Source organism: Cavia porcellus, unplaced genomic scaffold (genome assembly GCF_034190915.1).
Source record: "Cavia porcellus strain 051 isolate PalLab524CR breed Dunkin Hartley unplaced genomic scaffold, mCavPor4.1 scaffold_19, whole genome shotgun sequence".
Taxonomy (NCBI): Eukaryota; Metazoa; Chordata; class Mammalia; order Rodentia; family Caviidae; genus Cavia; species Cavia porcellus.
In genome coordinates this window covers 46,704,776-46,725,918 of record NW_026947502.1, presented here as the reverse complement: position 1 = coordinate 46,725,918, position 21,143 = coordinate 46,704,776, and the positions used below count along the sequence as shown (strand labels likewise).

Below are 21,143 nucleotides of genomic sequence, written 5' to 3'. Positions count from 1 at the left end.
TCACAAGTGGCACAGTTTCTTAATCATTAACGTTTCCTGTCACCTTGAGACTAGAAGATTGTCCCATATTTCAAATATCCTCAGGAATCTGAAGGTACCCTGGCACTATTCCCTTAAACCACTTAGCAAGTGAAAGGCAAGTTCTGCTTTTATTGATTCACTGTTAGAGAAGAGGTTCCTATCTGTGGTCTGAATTCCCTGACCCTCTAACAAAATTCAAGCCCTCAGCCCACAGCAATGCTCACAGGACCTGAACAGCATGTCCTGAGGACCCAACATGTCCCAGTCCCAGCCCTTCCCAGGCTCCTTTATTTGGGCGCCAACAGCTGTGGGAAAGTGGAACCAAAGTCCTTAGAGGGCAACGAGAGACATCAGAGCAGCCAAGTGCATTAGACTCTGCTTCCTTGTCTCCACCCTGACCAGCTCCCTCCCAACCAACTTGCAAAGAAAGCCGAGATAAATTCTTTGCAGGACTCAGAAAAACAAGCGGGGGTGGGGTGACAGCCCTGTCTTGCAACCCTGTGAAGGCTGACCAAACACAAGACCACAGACCAGCCCAACAAGACACGCAAGACTCACTAAAGGGAGCATCCACTGTAGGTGTGAGGATGCTGCCCACCCGCTCTGGCTAATCTGCATGGACACACACACACACACACACACACACACACACACACACATGACTTTCCCATCTTGGTTTCTGGAGAAATGAAATATCTGAGTGTGGCACCAAGGCAACTCATTATGGGAAAATCTGTTCCCTTGTCACCTCCAGCAACAAATCTGGCTTCCAGCAAATTGGCACTTTGGGAGCCAGGCACATCATGCAGGCACATTCACACAGGGGGAGAAGGAAATCTGTCAACATCTCCTCACACTTGCCTTTGCATTCTTAATTATGATCATGATTTTATTCCTCAAAATAACCCAAAAAGAAGAGCAGAAAAACACTGAGTACAAAAATAAGGGGGCAGGGTAAGTATCCACCTTAGTTGAGATACACATTCCCAGGGGAACAGAGACCAGGGGCCACTGCATGAGATGGGTCTCCAACTGGGCTGATCATTAAACATCCTGGACAAATACCAGCCTCAAAGTCCCCTTGCCACTGTGGAAGGTCACACTTAGTTTGTGCAAGTGGTCTTAACTTTCACATTTACCTTCTCTCCTTTGGCTCCTGGCTCTCCAGGCTTCCCAGGGGTACCCTGCAATAAGAAGGGGACATGGTCATTGCACCTTGGCCACCTGTGCTGGCATTTTTGCCTTTGTTGATTCTTCTGCACAGCTCTGCATGCTGAGGACAAAGTTCCTGGAGAAAAAAAGGTTCCCCAGCAGCTTCAACCTGGTTCACACAGACCTTGAGAATATGGCCGACTTTCTCTTCTCTCCTGTGCTCCTGACCTCCTCACCGTTGACCAAGGACAGCACCTAACCATGGTTAGAACTCTTAGAAGTCCTCTTCCACCTCTCAGCATGAACCATCCCCATGGCTACCTCAAGACCCAACATCAACAAAGACCAATTGCTCTGTCTTTATGGTCTCCGCTGCCCCAGCAGACTCTAATCCAGCCAACCCCAATGACTTACTGCCCTTACTGCAAGGAGCATGCAGGTCAGATGAGCCATGGCTTCTGTTCACCATTCCCTGTGTCAGTACCCAGTCCACCTGCTGTCCTGGTAACTAACTGATCTCCCCTCCAGCAAGCCTTCTCCCCCTACTAGCACTAAAAGAAGTCGCAAGTGGTCCTCCTCTAAGTTCCCACAACCCCCAGGAGGGCAGGCACACCAGAAATGAGGCAGACAGCCTCCTGGTCCTCAGTGCTGAGACACCTGGCTCCCTGGAAGCCTCTGCCTTTCCTCACTTGGATATTCTTTTTCTTTTTTTTCCCCCTGTACCCTGGGCCTCCTCTGTAAGCCTTTGTAGGATTCTTCTGGCAAGTGTCTATTCTTAAGCTTGGGTCACACTTCTGCCAAGTAACACCTGTCTTCTCTCCAGATGTGAGGCTGAGGTGTACTTGTCTGCCTTTCCCAGACAAGATACTTTTGGGAAGCATTATGATTGATACATTTTATTAACTTGTAAAGTCTAGAAGTTTAACTAAGTAACCTGGAAGCTCTACATCCTGTTGTTAGTTGTGTCAATTTGAGAAGGTCAGAAGTTTAAGTGACTTAGCAGGGGGACCAGGGTCCTTATTTTGTAGACATTCTGAGCCTATGCAAGAGGAGGGCATGGAGATTTGTGAATGCTACATCCACAGAGCTGTAGCCTGCTTACAAATAAGGGAGGAAAAAAGAGGCTTGCTCTCCCCACTTTTGCTCTAGCTGCTGCCTTGAAGTGTTGCCCCTGTGCCATGCCATCCTGTCTTGGAGCCAACTGATTATGGAATGAAACTTCCACAAACTGTAAGCTTAATAAACCTTTCTTTCCTTGATTTTGGGTGTTGAATATTTTGTGCCAACAATGAGAGAAAAGTAACTAAGACAGGAAGTGAGACCTGGGCTTCTTCCTTCTTTTCATATTCATGTCGTCCCAAACTGTGCTTTGTTTAAAAACCAGCTTTGACCAAGTACCAACCACAGGGCTTTCGAGCTGGAGAGGAAGCTCGTCCAGTGGCTCCCATTCTACTAGTAGGGGACAGAGCTTGTGCTGGTTCAGGCAGGCAAATGTTCTCAAGCTCTTCTGAGCCTGAACAAAGCTATCAGCCCAGCCCAGAAACCTCACTGTACCAAACTTGTGCAGGCACCACCTTCTCCCCTGTGGGTGGGGAGGGTGGGACACAGTCCTTGGTCTCACTATGCTCATTGCCTGGCTAAGATGTAGAGATGGGCATAATTCTAACATAACATAAACTTGGTTTTTGTAACAAAAGAAGGTGCTCCTCACTCTGGGAGAAAGAGCATGAGTTTGTATGTTGGGAGCCTTGAAGATCAGATTAAATCTAACAGAGAAGAAGCAGGAAAGACACTCCAGGTAGACTAATAGTGGAGGCCAAGCCCTGTAGAATGTAGACATTGTGTATGTTTCAGAAAAAGACAGGAACTCACATTTGAAAAAGACACTACAGTCAGGTCTAGGAGGACCCTGGATGTCTGCTTAATACTCTGAAAAGCAATAGGGAGCCAAAGAGCATTTATGTAGATAGTAGCTCAACTATAACCACATAGGGGTGATGAAGCCCTCAAAAATGGAAGTTGTACATAGTTTCCCTCCACCTCAGTCCAGTAACCACGAGGGAGCATTGATAGATCAATGTGGGAGTGATGTGCCACATCACTTAGTGGCAGGCCACGGCTGGGCCAGGAGCAAATGCCTCCCAGACATGGACTATTTGATCAGTTTCAAGGAAGTCACCCTTCCCCTATTCCCCTCCCCCACTCCACTGAAGGAAGTAACCCAAAACTCATAGACTGCTAACACATCTTCCTTCAAAAGAGACAGAACAGGCTTTGACGTGCATCCACTGTCATCCACAGAACTCTCTTCTCTTTTCATTTATTCTTTTGCTCATCTGTCAACACTTCTTCCTACTCTGCTGGCCTTCTTGGTGAGTCAGAGCAGGGCAGAGGGCTCAGACAGGACAGAGGGCATCTGCTTTGTCCCTGCTGGTCAAGGGAATTCTACATGCAAAGAAGAGGGAGAGCAAGGTATGGGCTTTCTTAAAGAAGGAACCTGAGGACAGAATTTGGCATTTCAGGGTCTAAAATGCCAGAGTGATTGGAAATGATTTGGTGGCACTAGGCAGGCCCTGGAGCACCTGGATACCACTGATGAGTCACAAGGCTGAGGTCTAAATTGTGAAGTGGCATTAGCTACTTAGGATCCACATACCTCTTTCTTGCCAAGGCTGGACAGAGGAAGGAACTAGGACACCACTACCACAGTCCTGATGATAGAGGGTAGTAAATTGCACTAGGTGCCAGGTGGAAGCCATTGGGAAGGCTGTACAGAACAGAGGACTTCTACGAAGTCAGAGCTGATAGGACTAAGTTAATGGAGTGGAACCAAGGGGAAGACATGGAAAGTGACATGTCCAGATGGCATCCTGGTATCGTCATAAACTTGAGAGCTTGTGGAAATTAAAATGTGAGCCCCTTGTTCAAAAAGCATAAACGATTTGAACACTGCAACAATAAAACATTAAGTAAGGGAAGGGCCTTCTATTGCAGGCTGCCACCCATGAGGCCAGCCCTCTGAACCCACAAGAAGGGACACCAAGGGAGCAGCAGGATGATACTTGCCTCCTTGCCTGGCATGCCTTTGTCTCCTGCTTCTCCCTAGAAACAGAAAGAAAAATACCAGTTGGTTCTGCAATATTGGCACAATGTGAATAGCACAACTGTCTCCAAAACAGACACTTTCATTCCAGTCATTTAACCAGCAAAGACAGTAACCAATGGTCCACCTGACCAAGGACATCCCAAACATGGCTCTCTGCTCAGCCTGTGAAGATGAAAGCAAGTGTGAGAAGTCCCAGTATGGAAGGGGAGCCCCAGGCTTTGGGCTTCTGGGCAGGGGGATAAGTTTGAATCCACCCAGAGACCTCCAGAGCACCAGTTTTACAAAACATCTGGTTGTGAGAGGGAGAACACACTGAGGAACAAGTTCAGTGTGTAAAATAAGACACAAAGAAGACACTGGGCTCTGAATGACACTGGGCTCTGAATGCAAATCGTAGCTCCTACTTATCAGCTATGTGATCTTGAACAATATCTTTACCATCTTAAATTCTCTGTGCCTCAGTTTCTTCATCTGTCATGTGGGAAAAGTAGTTGTGCCTGCCTCACAGGGTACCATGAGACTTACATGTCTTACTACTGGTCAAGTACTCAGAACAGTGGCAGATGTGTAGAAAGGCTGGTCAAAATGAACTATTATGTATGCAGGAAAGCAATACTTGGTGTAAAGAATGGGTCCCAGGTTACCCAGTGGCAGCCAGATAATCAGCAAAGCAGGGAAAAGGAAGTGAGTGCACTGAATGTATCCGAATAAAAAGCCTCAGTGGACAGACTCATGCAGTATGTGGGTAGCAGAACAGAAGAGGGTAAAAAGAGGACACTGCCTGAAAGGGCTGGCACAGTGGGACAGGACGGAGCTGGAGGTGGAAGCAGAGCAGTGTGGAGATCTGCCATCCTAATGCAGTATGCACAACCTCATGTGCAGGTCAGCACTGTCAGCTATGGGCCAGGAATGTGGAATGAACCAGGGCCCAGTGTGCAGCCCAGCAAGGACACCTAGCAGCTCCTTCCTGTGCCAAGTTGTCAAGTCAGGAGACCCAGACTCAAGCACCAGCTGGCCATAAACCTAGCATGTGACCTGAGGAAACCACCTACGGGATTTGGACATTGTAGAGCAAACCTGCTCATCTTTAAAATGATTTCTAAGGGTCCTTCAAGTTCTAGGCATCTTACCATCACCACTGCCCCACCAAATGCCCATCACAATCATTTCTATTTCCTGAGCACCACACTGCAATCCGTTTACATGAGTCATTTCATCCAGTCCTCACAGCACAGGGATTCTTTTATAGCTATTTGAGCAATGAAGTATAGAGATGGTAGAAGACTTCCAAATGACAGATTATGGAGTAGGGGACAGTTGAGACCTTGGGGTCCCCAACTATCTCAAAATTATGAGGCACTTTGACCTCACACACATCATTGTGATACTGAATGTAAATGATGCCCTGGAACCAGGAGGCATGGTGCCTCCCCATGGAGGTTCTCCGCTTACCGGAGGCCCACGCGGACCCAGGAAGCCAGGAAGTCCTGGGCTACCATTTTCTCCTTTGCTTCCCTTCAGGCCCTGTGAAGGGAAAAGAGGAAATTAATTCTTTAAGATGAAATGCCAACTCAGGCAGATTCAGAAACCTTTTGATTCCTCATAACTCTGCAGGCTTGAGACATCCACAAACGGAAGAGGAGAGCTTTTCCTGTGATGGAGAAGAAAGGTAAAGGAAAGACAAGGTGTCTTGGGAATCTCCATAGCATTGCTACAGCAGAGAGAAAACTCAGAGCCAGCTCCACAAACACCTGGTGATCTTTTCTCCCCAAGCAACAAACACAAAATGGGGCAGATGACTGGAAAAACACCCAGATGTGAGTGGTCCTTCAAAGAATGTTCCAGGAACCAGGGCGGCAGTACATGCCTATAATTCCAGCGCTCTGGGAGGCTGAGATAGGAGAATCACGAATTTGAGTCCAGCCTGAGCAAGGTAGTGACTTACTGAGACCATTTCTCCAAACAAAAAGTAAAAAGCGCTGGGGATGCAGCTCAGTGTGAAGGTTCTGGGTACAATCTCCAATAGAAGAACACACACACACACACACACACACACACACACACACACACACACACACACAGAGACATCCTATAGGAAGGTGGTAGCCTTTATTCCACTAAGATGGTAAGATGTTGAGGCTCAGTGTGGTGGGCTCCACCTTTGAGAAAGTCCTTTGGGAACTTTTCAATTTAATCTTTTCATGGAAGCCACCACATGTGGGTTTTCTGCAGCCAGCTCTGCATGGGGAATGTCCTGCCCCATGGGCATGTGTCAGCAGAGTGACAGGCTCCACACCAGGTGTGCTAGTGGCAGTCATTAGAATTACCAGGGAGGCGTAATATTTCAGCACAGTTGTACTTGGCCCAACAGATGAAGGCTCTCCACCAGGGCACTGAGTGCCCATTCCAGTACCCAGTTTACCCCAGACTGGTGAATTTCTAGTCATCTTGACTTCACAGTGCCAACAGTTAGCGGGCTGACATGGCTGGCCTGGAAAAACTGCTGTTTAATCTACCACATTTGAAGACAACCTTCTGGACAAGGTGGCCAGTTTTTTTGTTTTTTTTTTTTGTCTTTTTCATTTTTATCAGTACCGGGGATCGAACTCACGACCGCCTGCTTACAAGGCAGGTGCTTATGCCACTGAGCTAAACCCCCAGCCCCTAAGGTGGCCAGTTTTAGTAAAATAAAAAAATAAGTAAACAAGAAGGTTGTGCTGGGCACACTTATGGGCAGGGTAGACTTATCCAATCTCAGACCCAACCCATAAAAGAACCATCTTGCCACTATGTCTCCCCATCAACCAGGCCTAAACCGCAAATCCCCCTCCCATTCACCTGGAAGCTGCTGGCCATCATGCTGCCACTTTCTCGCTACCCACTGATCTCATTTGCTCTCCCTCCTCCCTGGCTGCTTCTCCATTTACACTGCACACTTACCCTGTCATCGTAGAAGGTCAGGGTTGCCACCTGCCTGCCTGCCTGTTCTCTAAAACCACCAAACAACGACTGTGCAACACTACCACACTTTTCTCAGTGTTTAGCTGCTCTAGGTACCTGTGGTTACAGACAGCAGACAGTGCAAGGTATGTATTCTAAACTTGGAACAAGGTCCTCTTGGGTGCTTTCAGCTTCCGTACATTTCTACCAGTCAGACCCACACTTCCCTGAAGATGCTCCAGGGACAGAGACCAGACTTGTCCTTGCTGTGCTTGCCCTGTAGAAGTCTGGTCAAGGAGCAGTGAGAGCAGTGTTTGTACTCACAGGGGTTCCTGGATGGCCAGGGTCTCCTGGGGAGCCTGGTGAGCCATTGTTTCCCTGGTGGAAGAAACAGAAGTTATCATTCTGCCAGAATGATGTGTAAGGACATCACAGAGCAGGACATCAGAACAAAGAAATCACTGCAGGTGTATCACTTGATTCCACAGACCCTGTTCTCACTTGGGCCAGCGTGACTCTCAGCAAACTACTTCATTCCTCAGAGGATGTTTCTCAGCTTGTGAAAGGAGCTTGCAATTTTTAATGCGTAGTACTGTTGTGGAATTAAGTAGGTCTATGGTTATAGAAAGGCCCAGCTCAGTGACTGATGCCCATAACACAGGTACAGTAAATAATGACCATGTTCATTCATCCATCCATTTGTCCTTCAATTCCCTGCTGTTGTGAGAGAAACACACCATTTAGCACAATCCAACCTACAAATAATTGTTCACACTGCCATGGAGTTGCTCTTGCTTAGAAGGCAGGCCCACGTGCTTATCCCATTTTATGCTTTCACATGGGCATCATTATAATTCCACTTTATTGATGAAGGTTATGATCCACAACATGGAAAAATGCTCCAAGGAAAGTCCTAGAGTGAAAGGTTCATTCACTCCAGGTTTGTGGACTGTCTCAGTTTTGATGTTCTCTAAGCTGATGGGTATCTGTACACGTCTGTAATATTGACAAATACATTTAACCATAAGATCCATGGTACAATAAAAGACAGAAAGCTAAAGAATACTCATAGCAAATTTTTGGGCTCAGGCAAATTCCTACTGAGCCTAAAATTCACACCTCAGCTTCTCTAAGTAGACCCGCTACCTCATGTCTCCTTCGCCCCTGAAGGATTGCTCCTACTAGGGGCTTTAACTTGGCTCTCCTCCCTGCCATGAGTGATCCAGTAACTCAAAGGCAAGATCTGTGTCTTGTCACTCTTTATGTCCCCAGCATCTCCAGTACTGCCAGTCACTGGAGGCATTCTGCTCAATGAACAAGCCAAGAATTTTATAGAGAGACTCTCTCCACTCACCCTTTAACAGAAAGGTATGAATGTCCATAATCTAGGAAGCATGTATCCACAAATGTGTCAGCTTCACAGAGACCCGTTAGTGTTAAAAATGGCAGATTTCACTGGGCTCTCCTTTTATATCAGACCTTCTTCACATGCACTAACTCACTGACTGCATCAGACACCAATGGAATTTCCATTTTACAAATAGGGAAACTGAGGTACTGGACAGCCAATCAATCTGTTTGAGCACAAAGTTGTACTGACAGTATTTCTTATTTTCTGCATTGATAATGCAGGCCACAGCAGTAAAAAATAAAGTACACACATGACCATAAAGATGAGTCAGGGGACTCATCTTTCCAGATCCTCCAAGGAACTGTGCAGCATAGAGGCCTTTATTCCCAAATCATAGGTGAGGAAACCATGCATGGGTCCTGCCTGGAATCCTAAATGATGATAATACAGACGAGACTGATTCAGGAGCAAGGAACAGCCTTAATCCACTCAGCCCTTCCAGTGAGTGCTTCATTCCGCTCCTCTCTTGTTCCCTCCGCCCACCAACCCATCTGTGTCCTCTAAAAATATGTGCTCTGCCTCATCCCTATCGAAATCTCTCTCATCTTTCTCCCTCTGGCTCTCGCTAGGCAGGGAGAGGAAGAAGTAAGGAACATTCCCATACAGTACCATATAGTGGCCCATCCAGGCTCTGTGGACTTAATGTCTCTTGGAGCCAGAACTGCTCTCTTCCTGGCCTTGGGGCCACTCCTCACATCCTTCTCTTCTAATGAGTCTCTCAGGTCTCTGTGCTGCTTGATAGTGGAGGCCATGGCCCTCTCTCCAAATATTCTGAGCTTCTGAGTCCTGTTCCAAGTCCCCTGCCTGCAAGATGACCTTTAGGACAGGAAATCAGATACACACAGGCCCAGAATAGGTGTTTCACCTGCTGGGTCTGAGGCCAGATTGCTTGAGTCAGAATCTTGGCTCTGGGGCTTACTGGCTATGTGACTGGGTGCACGTTACTTCACCTTTCTGTGCCTCTATTTCCCATCTGTAAATGACAGTCATAGCACCTGCCTTAAGGTTTGGGGGAAACTTGGTGAATGAATTATGCTAATGCTGCATGCCTTCTCTAGCATGGGATCTCCTAGTATTTTTTAGAATTTTTTAGGTAGTTGTAAAGTGGTTGTCACATGAGATTTTCCCACCCTTGTGTGAATGTAGATTTTAATAAAAGCAATATGAAAGTTTCAAGGACACTGAGACAAGGACACAATGATTTATGACAGTGGTCCCATGGAATTCCAGTGAAGTAGAGGAATGCCAACTGCCTGATGATGTTATGGCCATCCTAATGTCACCTTTGGGTTGATGCATGCTGTCAACCAAAATCCTGCAATGCCTGTCAGAGAAAAGTGTAAAACATGCAACAGTACTTAATAATGATAATAAAGACTATGTTACTTGTTTGGGCACTTACTGTTACATGATTTTTAGAGCATAGAAATCCTTTTACTTATTAAACAAAAAAATTACTTTAAATAGTGTCTCTTTCTATGCAAGCAGCTGCTACTCATCGCTTGTGTTCACTATGTCTCTTGACTGGCTGTTTTTCCACACAATTTTAGGTACCTAGATGCTTATTTTCTAGCTTTGTACTCACAGGTAAGAGGTAAGAGAAGGATTTTCCTATGTGTACATACAGAAAGGGATAAGAATCAAAACATTTACCAACATGTGGAGTGTTGTGAATTGAATTGTAGCCCCTCAAAATTCACGCTCTTCTTGAGTTCCAATGCCCCAGACCTCTGAATGTGACAGGACTTAGAGTAGAGCCCTTAGAGTCCATATAGGTAACATAAGCTCACACTGTAATAGGGTGACCTCTAATCCCATCAGGTTGGCATCCTTAAGAAAAAGGGAACTTAAGAGACAGGCACACAGGAAGAAAAGCGTGTGACACCAGGGTAGAGATAGGAGGGATTAAAGAAAGCCATGACACCTAGAAATTTCCTAGAAGCTGTGGAGTCGCATGGGACAGATTATATCTTAGCAGGAACCAACCCCATTGCTAATCTCGGAATTCAGGCTTTCGGAACTGTAAGGACCCACATCTGTGTTATTCAAGCCACTCCCTTGTGGTATTTGTTACAGTATCTGCAGGAAACAAGTATGAGATGCAAACCAGTCCTCAGGATAGCACAAAGCCAGGGAGAGAAGTGGTGGTGGGGGGCCATACAGGCCCTTGTTAGCCAATTTGGGGATGACAGTGAGTGGTGCCAGGGAAGTTTCCAGTTCCTTGTAGGAAGGTAGTGGGGTTGGAGGACAATGGCTGTTTCCCACCTGCTAAGATGTATGTGCACGTATGACTGCACCAGGATGAACCAACCAAGCATCACCACGGTAAAAGCCATATACCCAGAAATATGCACTAAATGAGATTCAAAGCAAAACTCACCGATGGGCCCCTGGGTCCTCGAGGACCTTGTGGTCCTGCAGGTCCAGTATCACCCTAGAACGAACATAGATGGGGTCATATCACAGAGCCACTGTGTGAAGCTGATGAAGGCTCAGATTCAAATGTAGACAGAATTTCACCAAGGGCCCTGGAGCACCACAGCACCCCAGCTTTGCTCTCCAGTCAACAAGATAGTTTCCCCTATGAGAAGGGAAGCCCTGGTGTAAGCCCTGGTGTGTTCTGACATCTCTACCTGGTGCCCAGAGGTATCAGGACGCTCCAGCTCAAACCAGACAGGGAAACAGAGAAGGTAAACTCTCTTAAGTTCTTCTGTTTCACTGGACAGTGACCTGGAGCTGTTCCTGCCTGTGCCACCACAGCAGGAAAATCTTTCACCAGCCATGTGCATGGCACCTCCCAGTGTGCAAAGTGTTGTGATTCACCTCCTCACACAGCCTTCTGAGCCACCTATGACACGGTATCACCCCACCCTACTCTGGCCATGGATGAACACACAGAAGCCTGGATATGCTCCTACACAGAGTAAACAGAAAAGTGCTCTAGGAAAATGAACTTTTAAAATTAAAAGAAGAAAGAAGAAAATATTTACCTATTTGCTCATGAGCTAGTACCCTGACTCCTGTCCCAGCTCCAGCCAGACTGTGAGCCATGTTCCTGCCTGGAGAGCCCCCTGGGTTATCTTTTCTACAAATGGCAGCGAGAAGGGTGGGCCAGACTGGGATTCTTAAGCTGTCCTTCAGCCTCCGAGAAGCCCCACTGGAGTAATCTGGAGGGAACTTTACTCTCACCTGTCTGCACAGGGCTCCCAACACTGCATGGGTTTTACAAAAGCTGAGGAAAGACACAGGACCTAGATTGGAATTTTTCCTATGGTCTCTTCCAGGTCCCGCATCCCATGACAGCAGATCGGTCAATGAGCCCCTGTGCTTAGTGAGTCATCCATGGGAGGGGCCATCTTACCAGGCCCAGGGCTGGTCCTGGGGGACGCAGGCCATGCTTCTGCCCAGACACCAGTCCCGAAAGGCCACACTCCCTCCCCACATGTCCGGCAGCCCTACAGGATGCTGCCCAGACTGAGTGGCTGGTCCATGGAATGGGGAGTGTGGTGCTGAGCCGGAAGACATTAGTTCCAGGCTTGTTCCTCAGCCTCTGGCTCTGTGTGACCACAGGCAAGCCCTTAACCTCTCTGGAGCTCAGGGTTTTGTTTGTACAACTCAGGTTAAAAAGAAAAATCTCTCTGTACAGATTCCAAAACTAAATAAAAGTGAGAGTCATCTGAATCATATATAGCAGGGTTTTTAAACAACAGAAATGTTTGCAAGTAAAGTTTCCATCCTACGGAATAGAAGTATTTTGTTTGTATTAGACCTAATGTTTGTTGATTGTCCAAATCCTTGGTTGAAAGACAAGACTCAAAAAACAGTAGGTGGTAATAATGGTGGTGAGGGGTTCAGAAGTACTGTGAACACCGAGGCAGAGAAATAATCTTATGGAACCCCTCAAATGCCTCTTAAGTCATGTAAAGCTGGTCCAACAGGCCCATCTCTCCTACCAAGCAGAATTAATCTAAAAGAGCCATCTCTCAAGTGTAAGGCACAGCCACCAACCCACCAGGCTGGAAGTTCCAGTCCATCTGGGCTACTCCACTGTGGAAAGCCACTGTGGTACAATTTCTGGGTATCTCTTCCTGATCCCCTAGCCACAGGCCTAGCCAGGTCCCAGAGCACCACTACTTACATCTTTCCCTGGTGTCCCTTCTTGGCCAGGGGGTCCGGTGGCACCAGGTTCTCCCTAGAAACAGAAAGCTGCTTTAGGGACTGAGGAGTTTCAGCTACAAGCTGCCTCAAGCAAAGGGCGTTGAGGACCTGGAGCCATGCAGAGACCAGGGCTATCCCTCAGTAAGGGTCTCTGGGCAGGGAAGCCTTAGCACACGGTACTGAGCCTCAGCCAGGGTCGCTGTGCACTCAAAGGCAGTAACTGCCCCTTCCCAGTAGCACAGCTTGGAAAAAGCATCAGCAAAGAAGTCAGGCAAACCTGCTTGGATTCCACCTCCTTATCTCCTGGCCAATGGACCCTTCTACACTGTAGCAGTTTCCTAGTTATCTATAGCATGCAGGGGTCTTACTGTTGACCCTGAAGGTCACTTCTATTCCTAGCATTCAGAAGAGATAGGAGCTAAAAGGTAGAAGACAAATTCAAGGGCTTCCTATCTGAAACAGGCCAGCATGTTCAACAGAATTTCTGGAATCCTGGGAAAATCACCCACACCCTATGGCCCTCAGTTTCTTCTTCCACAAAATAAGCGGAATACCTACCAGGTCTTGCATCAAAAGGCTCAAGTGCAGAGCCCAGTTGGTGGAGACCAACATGAGTCCAGACTGCTTTAGCCAAACTACCCCATCATTGTCTGGCCCCCAGGAGGACCAGACAGAGAGGATCAGATCAAGTGAGGGACAATGTTGCCCCTACCAGCATGCTAGGATGCCCACTCTCCGTTTCCATGACCATGATACTCCTGCCCTAGGTCTCAGAGCTCTGAGTCACCTGGTGTGACATCCACTTACCCGTGGACCGGGAGCACCAGGGTCACCTGTGTGTCCCTTAAAGCCCTAGGAAAAAGTAAGAGTTACTCCACAAACACCAGGCAAGGGGAGCAGGGAAAGCACCCCAGTGAGCACTGTGCTGCATCCTATCCCTCCCTCACTGACTGTCTTCATTCACTGTCAGCTGTTCCTGCTGAGCCTGCTCTGTGTCAAGTGTGAGTAGAATGCAATGGACAAGGCTTAGAGGAGGATGCGCATGATGGCAGGAAAGTGGGGAGACCCTGTGGCCCATAGTGCACCTTGTTATGTCAGCTCATTTCATGATTTTGAAACTCTGCCAGATGGCTTTTGTTTTCCCTGTTTTTAGCTAAAGAACTTGAGGTCAGGTTGGCCTGTCACACAGATAGCGCAAGGGTTCCAGGGTACACATCCATGCAGTCTGCTTGCAGGGCCCACTTCTCCACAGCCACACTCCAACAATGTAGCTGGTAGCCTCATAGGGACCTGGGGATCAAACCAATTGTCACCTGTTTGCCTACTCCCTATGGCATGGATCTTGCCTGTACAGTTGTGGGCAGGATCCGATGTGACACAGTGATCTGTCAGGGCCTGGAAGCCACTGACAAGGAAGAGGAAAAGGAAGAGAAAGAAAAGAGAAAAATGAAGTCCTTTCAGATTTGGGCAGTTTACAACATAGGGTCCTAACACCATCATCTAGAAAATGAGGATCATAGAACCCCAGGGTACAACCTGCAGTAGCACCATGGGGAGGACCTCCTGTGCCCCTGTGTCTGATGGGACTCAGAGGAAACCCCGGCCTCACTTCTGTAGATCCAGGGGGCTCCGCTTTCCTTCCCAGGACTTTGTGTCCAAGGCTGAAAAATGAGTTAGAAGGGTAGAATCTACTTCTATGGAGCATCCCTGAGAACTGAGAGAGGGATGAAGTGTGCTACAGCTGATCAACAGCTGGTCCAGGGACTCCTAGGTCCCAGAATCTTTCTCTAGGTTAATGAGTCCCAATCCAGCTAACACACAGGCAAGGAGTGTGAGCCACAGCTGATGTGTCAGGCACCTGGCTAATCTCATGTTTTGTCTTGTTTTTTAGCACTCACCACCACCCTGCAGTAGTGGGAGCTACTATGATCTCTATTTCATGGAAAGAAAAATGGAGGTTCAGAGAGGCCTCAATGCAATCAAAGTCTACAAAGTTAATGGATAATAAAGTGAAGGCTTTGCCTTGGTTTGTGTCTCTCAAAGCCCATGGCACTCTTGAAAGTTTTGCTCTAACTCGTGCCGTGCCAGCCATAGAAGTTGGGTCTTGCTTTACCTGCTTGGGCTGCTCTCCTGTGTCTCTTTCTCATACTCCCAACAAGATGTGGGGCTTAAACCCAGGCCAGGCCTCAGCCAATGAGTCTCTGTGCTGAAAGGCAGCCCCTCTCTCCTACAATCCAGGAGCCACCTTCGACCACCAGAATACCCTCACTTATGAAAGACTACATTGTGCTTCTTACTACATTTCAAATGCCTTTAGAAAGGATATAATGGGATCAAATTTAACATATGTTTGGGAAAAAAATTGATCACAATCCTGTGCCTCAATCTCCATGGCTAATAGTGGTCCTTGTTCTCTAGTTGCTTCCAGTACAGTCAGGTAAAATCCAAGGAGATTTTGGAAACAGGAAAATTGATTTTTGTGTTTTGTTTCCTCTATATTGGGTACCAGCCAGATGATTTATTGATTTCTTTCAAAGATAAACAACATTAATGAGACAGAACTAGCATTATACCTGCTACTTCTTGTCAGATAACTGGATTTCAGAATTTTCATTAAAGATTGATTTTTTCCCCAAAACAATTTAAAGAACTGTGTAAATAATTTTGAAATTATGAAGATATAAATGATTTAGAAAAAATATAGCCGTAAGGAGCTTATTTTACAGAAAAAGAATGTATGTATATATGTACAGGTACAATAGCTAAATAGCTGTATAGAGATTTAACTATATATATATATATATATATATATATATATATATATATATATGTTAGAATTAATATATGGACAAGCATACCAGGAAAATATATATTAAAATATTAATAGAGCTTTATTCTGTTCTGTGAAATAAGAACTTTATTTTCATATCTATACCATTCTTTTTCTTATTTTTATCATTATTATTATGATTATACAAGTAGAAAGGGTTACTTTTCTAATTTGAAAAGAATCCTGTATCTAGAGAAACTGCAGGAGCATTATAGGTTCAGGTCCAGTCTGGACAATTTAACAAGATTCTATCTCAATAAATAAATAAATAAATAAATAAATAAATAAAGGACTAGAAATGCAGCTCATTTATGAAAGCCCTGGATTCAATTATTATCAATACAGGAAAAAAAAAAAACTCAGTAGTAAATTCTATCACCCAGAGAAAAACCCATCAAATTACAGCAAAGAAAACAAGGACAAAGATAGCTTAGAACAGCACCATGCTAGTGATGCTTGAAATTTTGAAAATAAATTTCAAAGCTATGATCTTTGAAGACATGGAACTAATTATAGAGATGCACTCCTCTGGGAAGAAAGGCACTGTGGGAGCCTCAGGGTCCAGTGCTCCCCACACCCTGGCACGGTGGTGCTGGCTGTGCTGCTGGTGCCTTCGTTCTACTGTGCAGAGCATAGTTTTATACTTACAGGTGAACCTCGTGGTCCCTCCAGTCCTGGCAGACCTGGCTCTCCCACTTTGCCCTGGGTAGGGAAGAAAAGCAGAGGTGAGAACAACAGTTCTGTGGTTTCCCTGTCCTCAGCTGCTCCCTCCTCACACCACTGTGCTTCCAAAGGCTGCTATCTGGCCCAGTGCCAGCCTGCACCCTGAGAGGTGGGCCATTTCCGTGCATGACCATCTCCACAAGCAGCAGCCAGGCCTGTTGTGTTTCAGGATTGTCTGAGGTGGTACAGGTTCCACAGGACTCAACCTCGGGTTTATTATTCATAGTCCCTGCATTAGTCACTTACCCACCACTCCAACAAAATGACCCAAACCAGAAATTTAAAGGAGAGGTTTATTTTGGTTAATGGTTCTAGGAGATTCAGTCCAAGGTCAGCTGGCCCCCAGGCAGAAACAGCATAGTGAAAGGGACCACTGGAGCTAAGCTGTTCTTCCTCAAGGTAGCCGGGAAGCAGAAAGAAAGGAGAACCCAGGGGCCAGAATGTACCCTTCTAGATCACACTCACGTGGTGACCCACCTTTAATCAGGCCCGACCTCCTAATAGCACAGTTAGCCATGAACTCATCCATGGACAAATCCCCATGAAATACATTGCCCCAGTGATTCAGTGATCTTCCAAAGCCATACCTCTGAACACATGAAACTTTTGGAGACACTTGGGTCTCAACCATAACAGACCCCTTTCCACAGTCCTAAGTGCTCTGGTTCAATGAGAAATTGCATGCCCATTTCAGTTACCAGAAATAACTATTCACTAAAAAACCTCAAGGAAGCTATGACCTATTGTACTTTTTCAATGGTGGCATTGAGGATCAAAGTACTTATATTTTTATTGAGCTTCTAAAGGGCAAAGCCAGATGGAATCAAAGATAAGGATAGATCCAAATGAGTGCTCTCCTCAGACCAGCAGTAGCTCCTACTTGCAGGGAAACTTGCAGTGCTCACTCACCCAGCTTCTCAAGCACAAAGACACTGTGAACACACACTTGCCATTTAAAACTCTTTACTGTCCACAATTTGCCACTGCTATGGGTAGGATGGAACCTTGAATAAAGCCAGTGTCCTGGGTAGCTCAGATCAGGATAAATCTTTCATAGGTACAGAACAGGGAACGGGAACAGAGGAAGGATGTAAGATTGACTGATGGCTGAACAGGGTAGAAGAAGTCTATGTCTTTCTTCACTATAAGAGGACACATCTGTTTCTCAATGTTCTGTGCATCTCATTTTCATAGTCTGTAGGCTTTATACCTGGATCCTAACACTTCCTCGCTTCAATTCAATGAGGGACACACTCTTGTCATCCCTCAGGCCAATTTCTTTCAAAACAGCTCAACATGAGAATCTCGTAGGATAACTGTGCTGAGGAATTCCAGAGTGAGCCAACAGAAGAAGTCCAGAATGAGCACCTCAAACCCCAAGTAGCCAGCCCTGTCTCCTGAATGGTCCCTCTTTATCTAGAACAGTGTTGGTCTTCCATCAATCATGCCATGTCTCTGGCACAGACCAAGAATGGGCAAGCATTGGAAAAGTGGAATGAGCAAGAAGCTCTCATTACACTGCAACTTGGCAAGAAAACTTTTCCTTGTTCTGAGCTCTGAGCCTAGGATAAGCCTCGGGGTGTGAGTGCTAGATGCTGTCTGTCTGGGGGTAATAATGGTACCTTCATGTTTTGGGGAAAGGGAGAGAAGTGCTGATCACCCAACCTTGAATGCTTTAGGGAAGACACACCCATGCTCCACTCTGCTATACCCTTTCCCTCATGAGCAGCCTGACTGAGCATCAGCCTTCCTGCTTCTGCAGCAGGTTTCCACTGTGAGTTTGCAGAAAGCTCTCTTTTCCTCTCAGTTGTGAATTGTGGCTCCAGCATTTACCCAACTGTAACGTGAGAAAGAAGGTGCTTCCAGCAAGTTGTATAAAGATTCAAAATGAGTCATAATAGTTTATGAGCAGACAAATTAAATGGAACATGAACCTTGCTGCAAAAACTTTTATGTAATTCCACTTAATGGCTCTAAAGGCTCCGCAGTTCCGACCTCACTGAGAGTTAAAAGTAGGGCAGTCGTGAAAAGTAACTCACTGAAATAATTAACAGTTAGCTCGGCCAGATGCTCTGCATGCATTTTTCACTCCATTTGATCCCCAGAAATTCTGTCAAGTCAGGGTGTTATTCTTACCCTGAGCAAAAAGAGACCGATGCTCAGAGACACTATTTGACTCACTCCAGGTCAAAAAGCCTGCAAGGGAAGGAGTCAGCATCCAAGGGCATTTTGTCACTGCTATTGCTATTACAATGATTGTAACATAAAATATTTTTGTTTAGTAATTATACTTAAATTTATCAATATGTCAGGCATACACAAAGTTCCAATGACTAAGAAGATAATAAAGCAATACCATGGAGTGTAAGATGCCTTCCCATTTCTGTGACCCCTTTGCTCAGAGCCATCCTCACATGGATGGAAACCACTCTCACGAGTGTGCTGTGGAGACTCCCAGAGTACCTCTATATAAGAACTAGAAAAATATACACACACCTGATTTTATATGTAAGAGGGTGAACTACACACTGCTCTGTACCTCTGCCTTTGTCCAACCTGAGGTGCCCTGGGCAGCCCAGGTCAGCTTCATGCATTCTTACATGTAGCCAAAACCCTTACAGCTGGACGTTTGGAGAACCCAGGTGTTTAAGCCACACTGCTACTCTCCATCTTCCCCTCCACCTGTGAGATTTGTTTTCTTGGTGCTGGGGATGGAACCCAGGGCCTCCTGCATGCCAGCCAAGGACTTTCTTGCTAAGTTTGTGCTCCAGTGTCAAATTTGTAAAGACAGAAGACCTAGTTTTCAGCAAAAGGGCTTGGCCACTTCAGGGAGTATGACTTAGTGGTCATAAATAAGGGCCTTTGAAATCCTGCTGCCTGCCAGCCAATGGTCTCAGGAACAATCATTCTAACTCAGGGCACAGCTGGCACTAAAAGAAAATAAAAGAGTATAATAAAAGAGTAGTAAAAGTGGTGGCAGCCAAGGATTTAGCTCAGCGACATAAGCACCTGCTTAGCAAGCGTGAGGTCATGAGTTCGATCCCCAGTACATAAATAAATACCTACAATCAAAAGACACAGATACATGTGGATTTTTGCCAGGTGTGGTGGCTCTCGCCTGTAATCCCAGCACTCCGGAGGTTGAGGCAGGAGGTTTGTTGTGAGTTCGAGATCAGCCTAGGCTCCAAAGTGAGCTCAAGGCCAGCCTGAACTGCACATAGAAACTCTGTCGCAAAAAGACAAAAAAAAAAAAAAAAAAAATGGGTGGCAGCAAATTGCCAACATTGAGGAAAGTCTTCAGATTTCTTACCCTCTATGTGGCTCCAGACCACATGGGCAATAAAACCGAGTGGAAGAAAGGAAAGGAATCCAGGGCTTAGGCTCCTACACATCAGCCAATAACTTGACTTTGGGATCCTCACATTGCCTTCCTAGGATTCAGTTTCTTTGGCTGAGAAACAGGAAAGAGTTCTGCGTCTTGCAAGGTTGTTGAGTGGAGCAGGTGAGAAGATGCACTGGGAATAATAATTATTGTGCCTCGTTCATAGACTCCCTCCAGCACACACCAATTGTCATTAGGAAACTGTGAGGTTGAATGTAAAATGCAAGTGTAGAGCTCCTTACCGGCTCCCCAGGGAGACCTGGCTTCCCATCTCTGCCCTGTTTGCCTTCTTCTCCCTGCAAGAGAACTCAAATTGGTGATCAGGTCAAAGAAGATTGGAAAGAAGGGAAGAGAGGGTTTCATTTCAGTGTGCCCTTCTGGCTAGCTCCCAAACGATGTCTTCATAGTGAACTGTTAAGAGACATCTCAACAACAGAAGGGATATGATTTCCAGTTTCTTCTCCAGTACCCTGATTCTGGCTGCAGATCTCTGACTTACAATATCTGGCAAAAATGTGATGCACTATGAAATGGTGTCATTATTCTTGTTATCCTTCTAAAGAGCCCTCACTGGACATTTTCGTAATGTGAAACTCAGGGTGACAGGGACTATTTGTGGGCATCTGCATTGAACATGGCATTGGGGCTCAGGTGCTGATGGAGAGGACAATACAAGCAAGCAGCAAGGCACTCCAAACTGCTCCAGGGACACACACAGAGCTCAGATATGGCAGCAAGAAGAGAGCGGGAGGTCACAAAACCATGTACCTCCTTCCATGTACAGCCATGGAATTCTACAACTGATGACAAAAAATAATGACAATGTTTACATTTTTAAAAAAATCTTATTTCATTAAAAACACATTACCATGAATCCCCCTCAAAATATTCCCCTTTGCTTCAAATACATTAATTACAATGTTCTTGGTACTTTCTGGTACTTTCTCTGAAATCCTCTTTTGGGGGTATCTTTATGACATGTAATTGAAAATATGGTGAATGCTCTGCAGAGGGCCCCCCAACAGAAAGGAAGGTTCACAACAGCATGACAGTGCATCCTCATCCACCTTTCACCAGATCTCTAGGTCTTCCCCAAAGTCAGAATGATGATGAAAAGGAAATGTTTTGAATGGATTCAACACACTGAGGCAGCCATAACAGTTCAAGCAAAGATGCGTACCAAACAGAACTTCTGAAACTGCTTCAGACAGTGGAAGGAAGGACACAATGAGTGTGTCTGAAGTGAGGAGGAGTATGTTGAAGGGGATTAATGACAATATACCTTTCAGTGTAATAAACTGTATTTAAGCACCCACCATGTTTTTCTCTCACACTTCATACAATTATGTCCATGAGGGCTAGCTAAGAGTCTATGTCCCTCCAATCTTTTACTGGTCATCTCAGTTCTAGGGAGACTACT

At 45.9% G+C, this 21,143-nt stretch overlaps 1 protein-coding gene across 2 annotated transcripts in view; it reads right to left on the bottom strand.

Moving 5' to 3' along the window:
- The window catches only part of Col22a1 (collagen type XXII alpha 1 chain), a 264,966-nt gene that overhangs the window by 11,759 nt on the left and 232,064 nt on the right, over positions 1–21,143 (bottom strand). For both annotated transcript variants that reach the window (XM_013156221.3, XM_023566502.2), the window contains exons 51-59: positions 19,966–20,019; positions 16,267–16,320; positions 13,596–13,640; positions 12,769–12,822; positions 11,011–11,064; positions 7,544–7,597; positions 5,732–5,803; positions 4,240–4,275; positions 1,161–1,205 (exon numbers count right to left, since the gene is read on the bottom strand). In XM_013156221.3, coding sequence (XP_013011675.1) covers positions 1,161–1,205; positions 4,240–4,275; positions 5,732–5,803; positions 7,544–7,597; positions 11,011–11,064; positions 12,769–12,822; positions 13,596–13,640; positions 16,267–16,320; positions 19,966–20,019 — 468 coding nt within the window. The remainder of the gene's footprint in view (positions 1–1,160; positions 1,206–4,239; positions 4,276–5,731; positions 5,804–7,543; positions 7,598–11,010; positions 11,065–12,768; positions 12,823–13,595; positions 13,641–16,266; positions 16,321–19,965; positions 20,020–21,143) is intronic.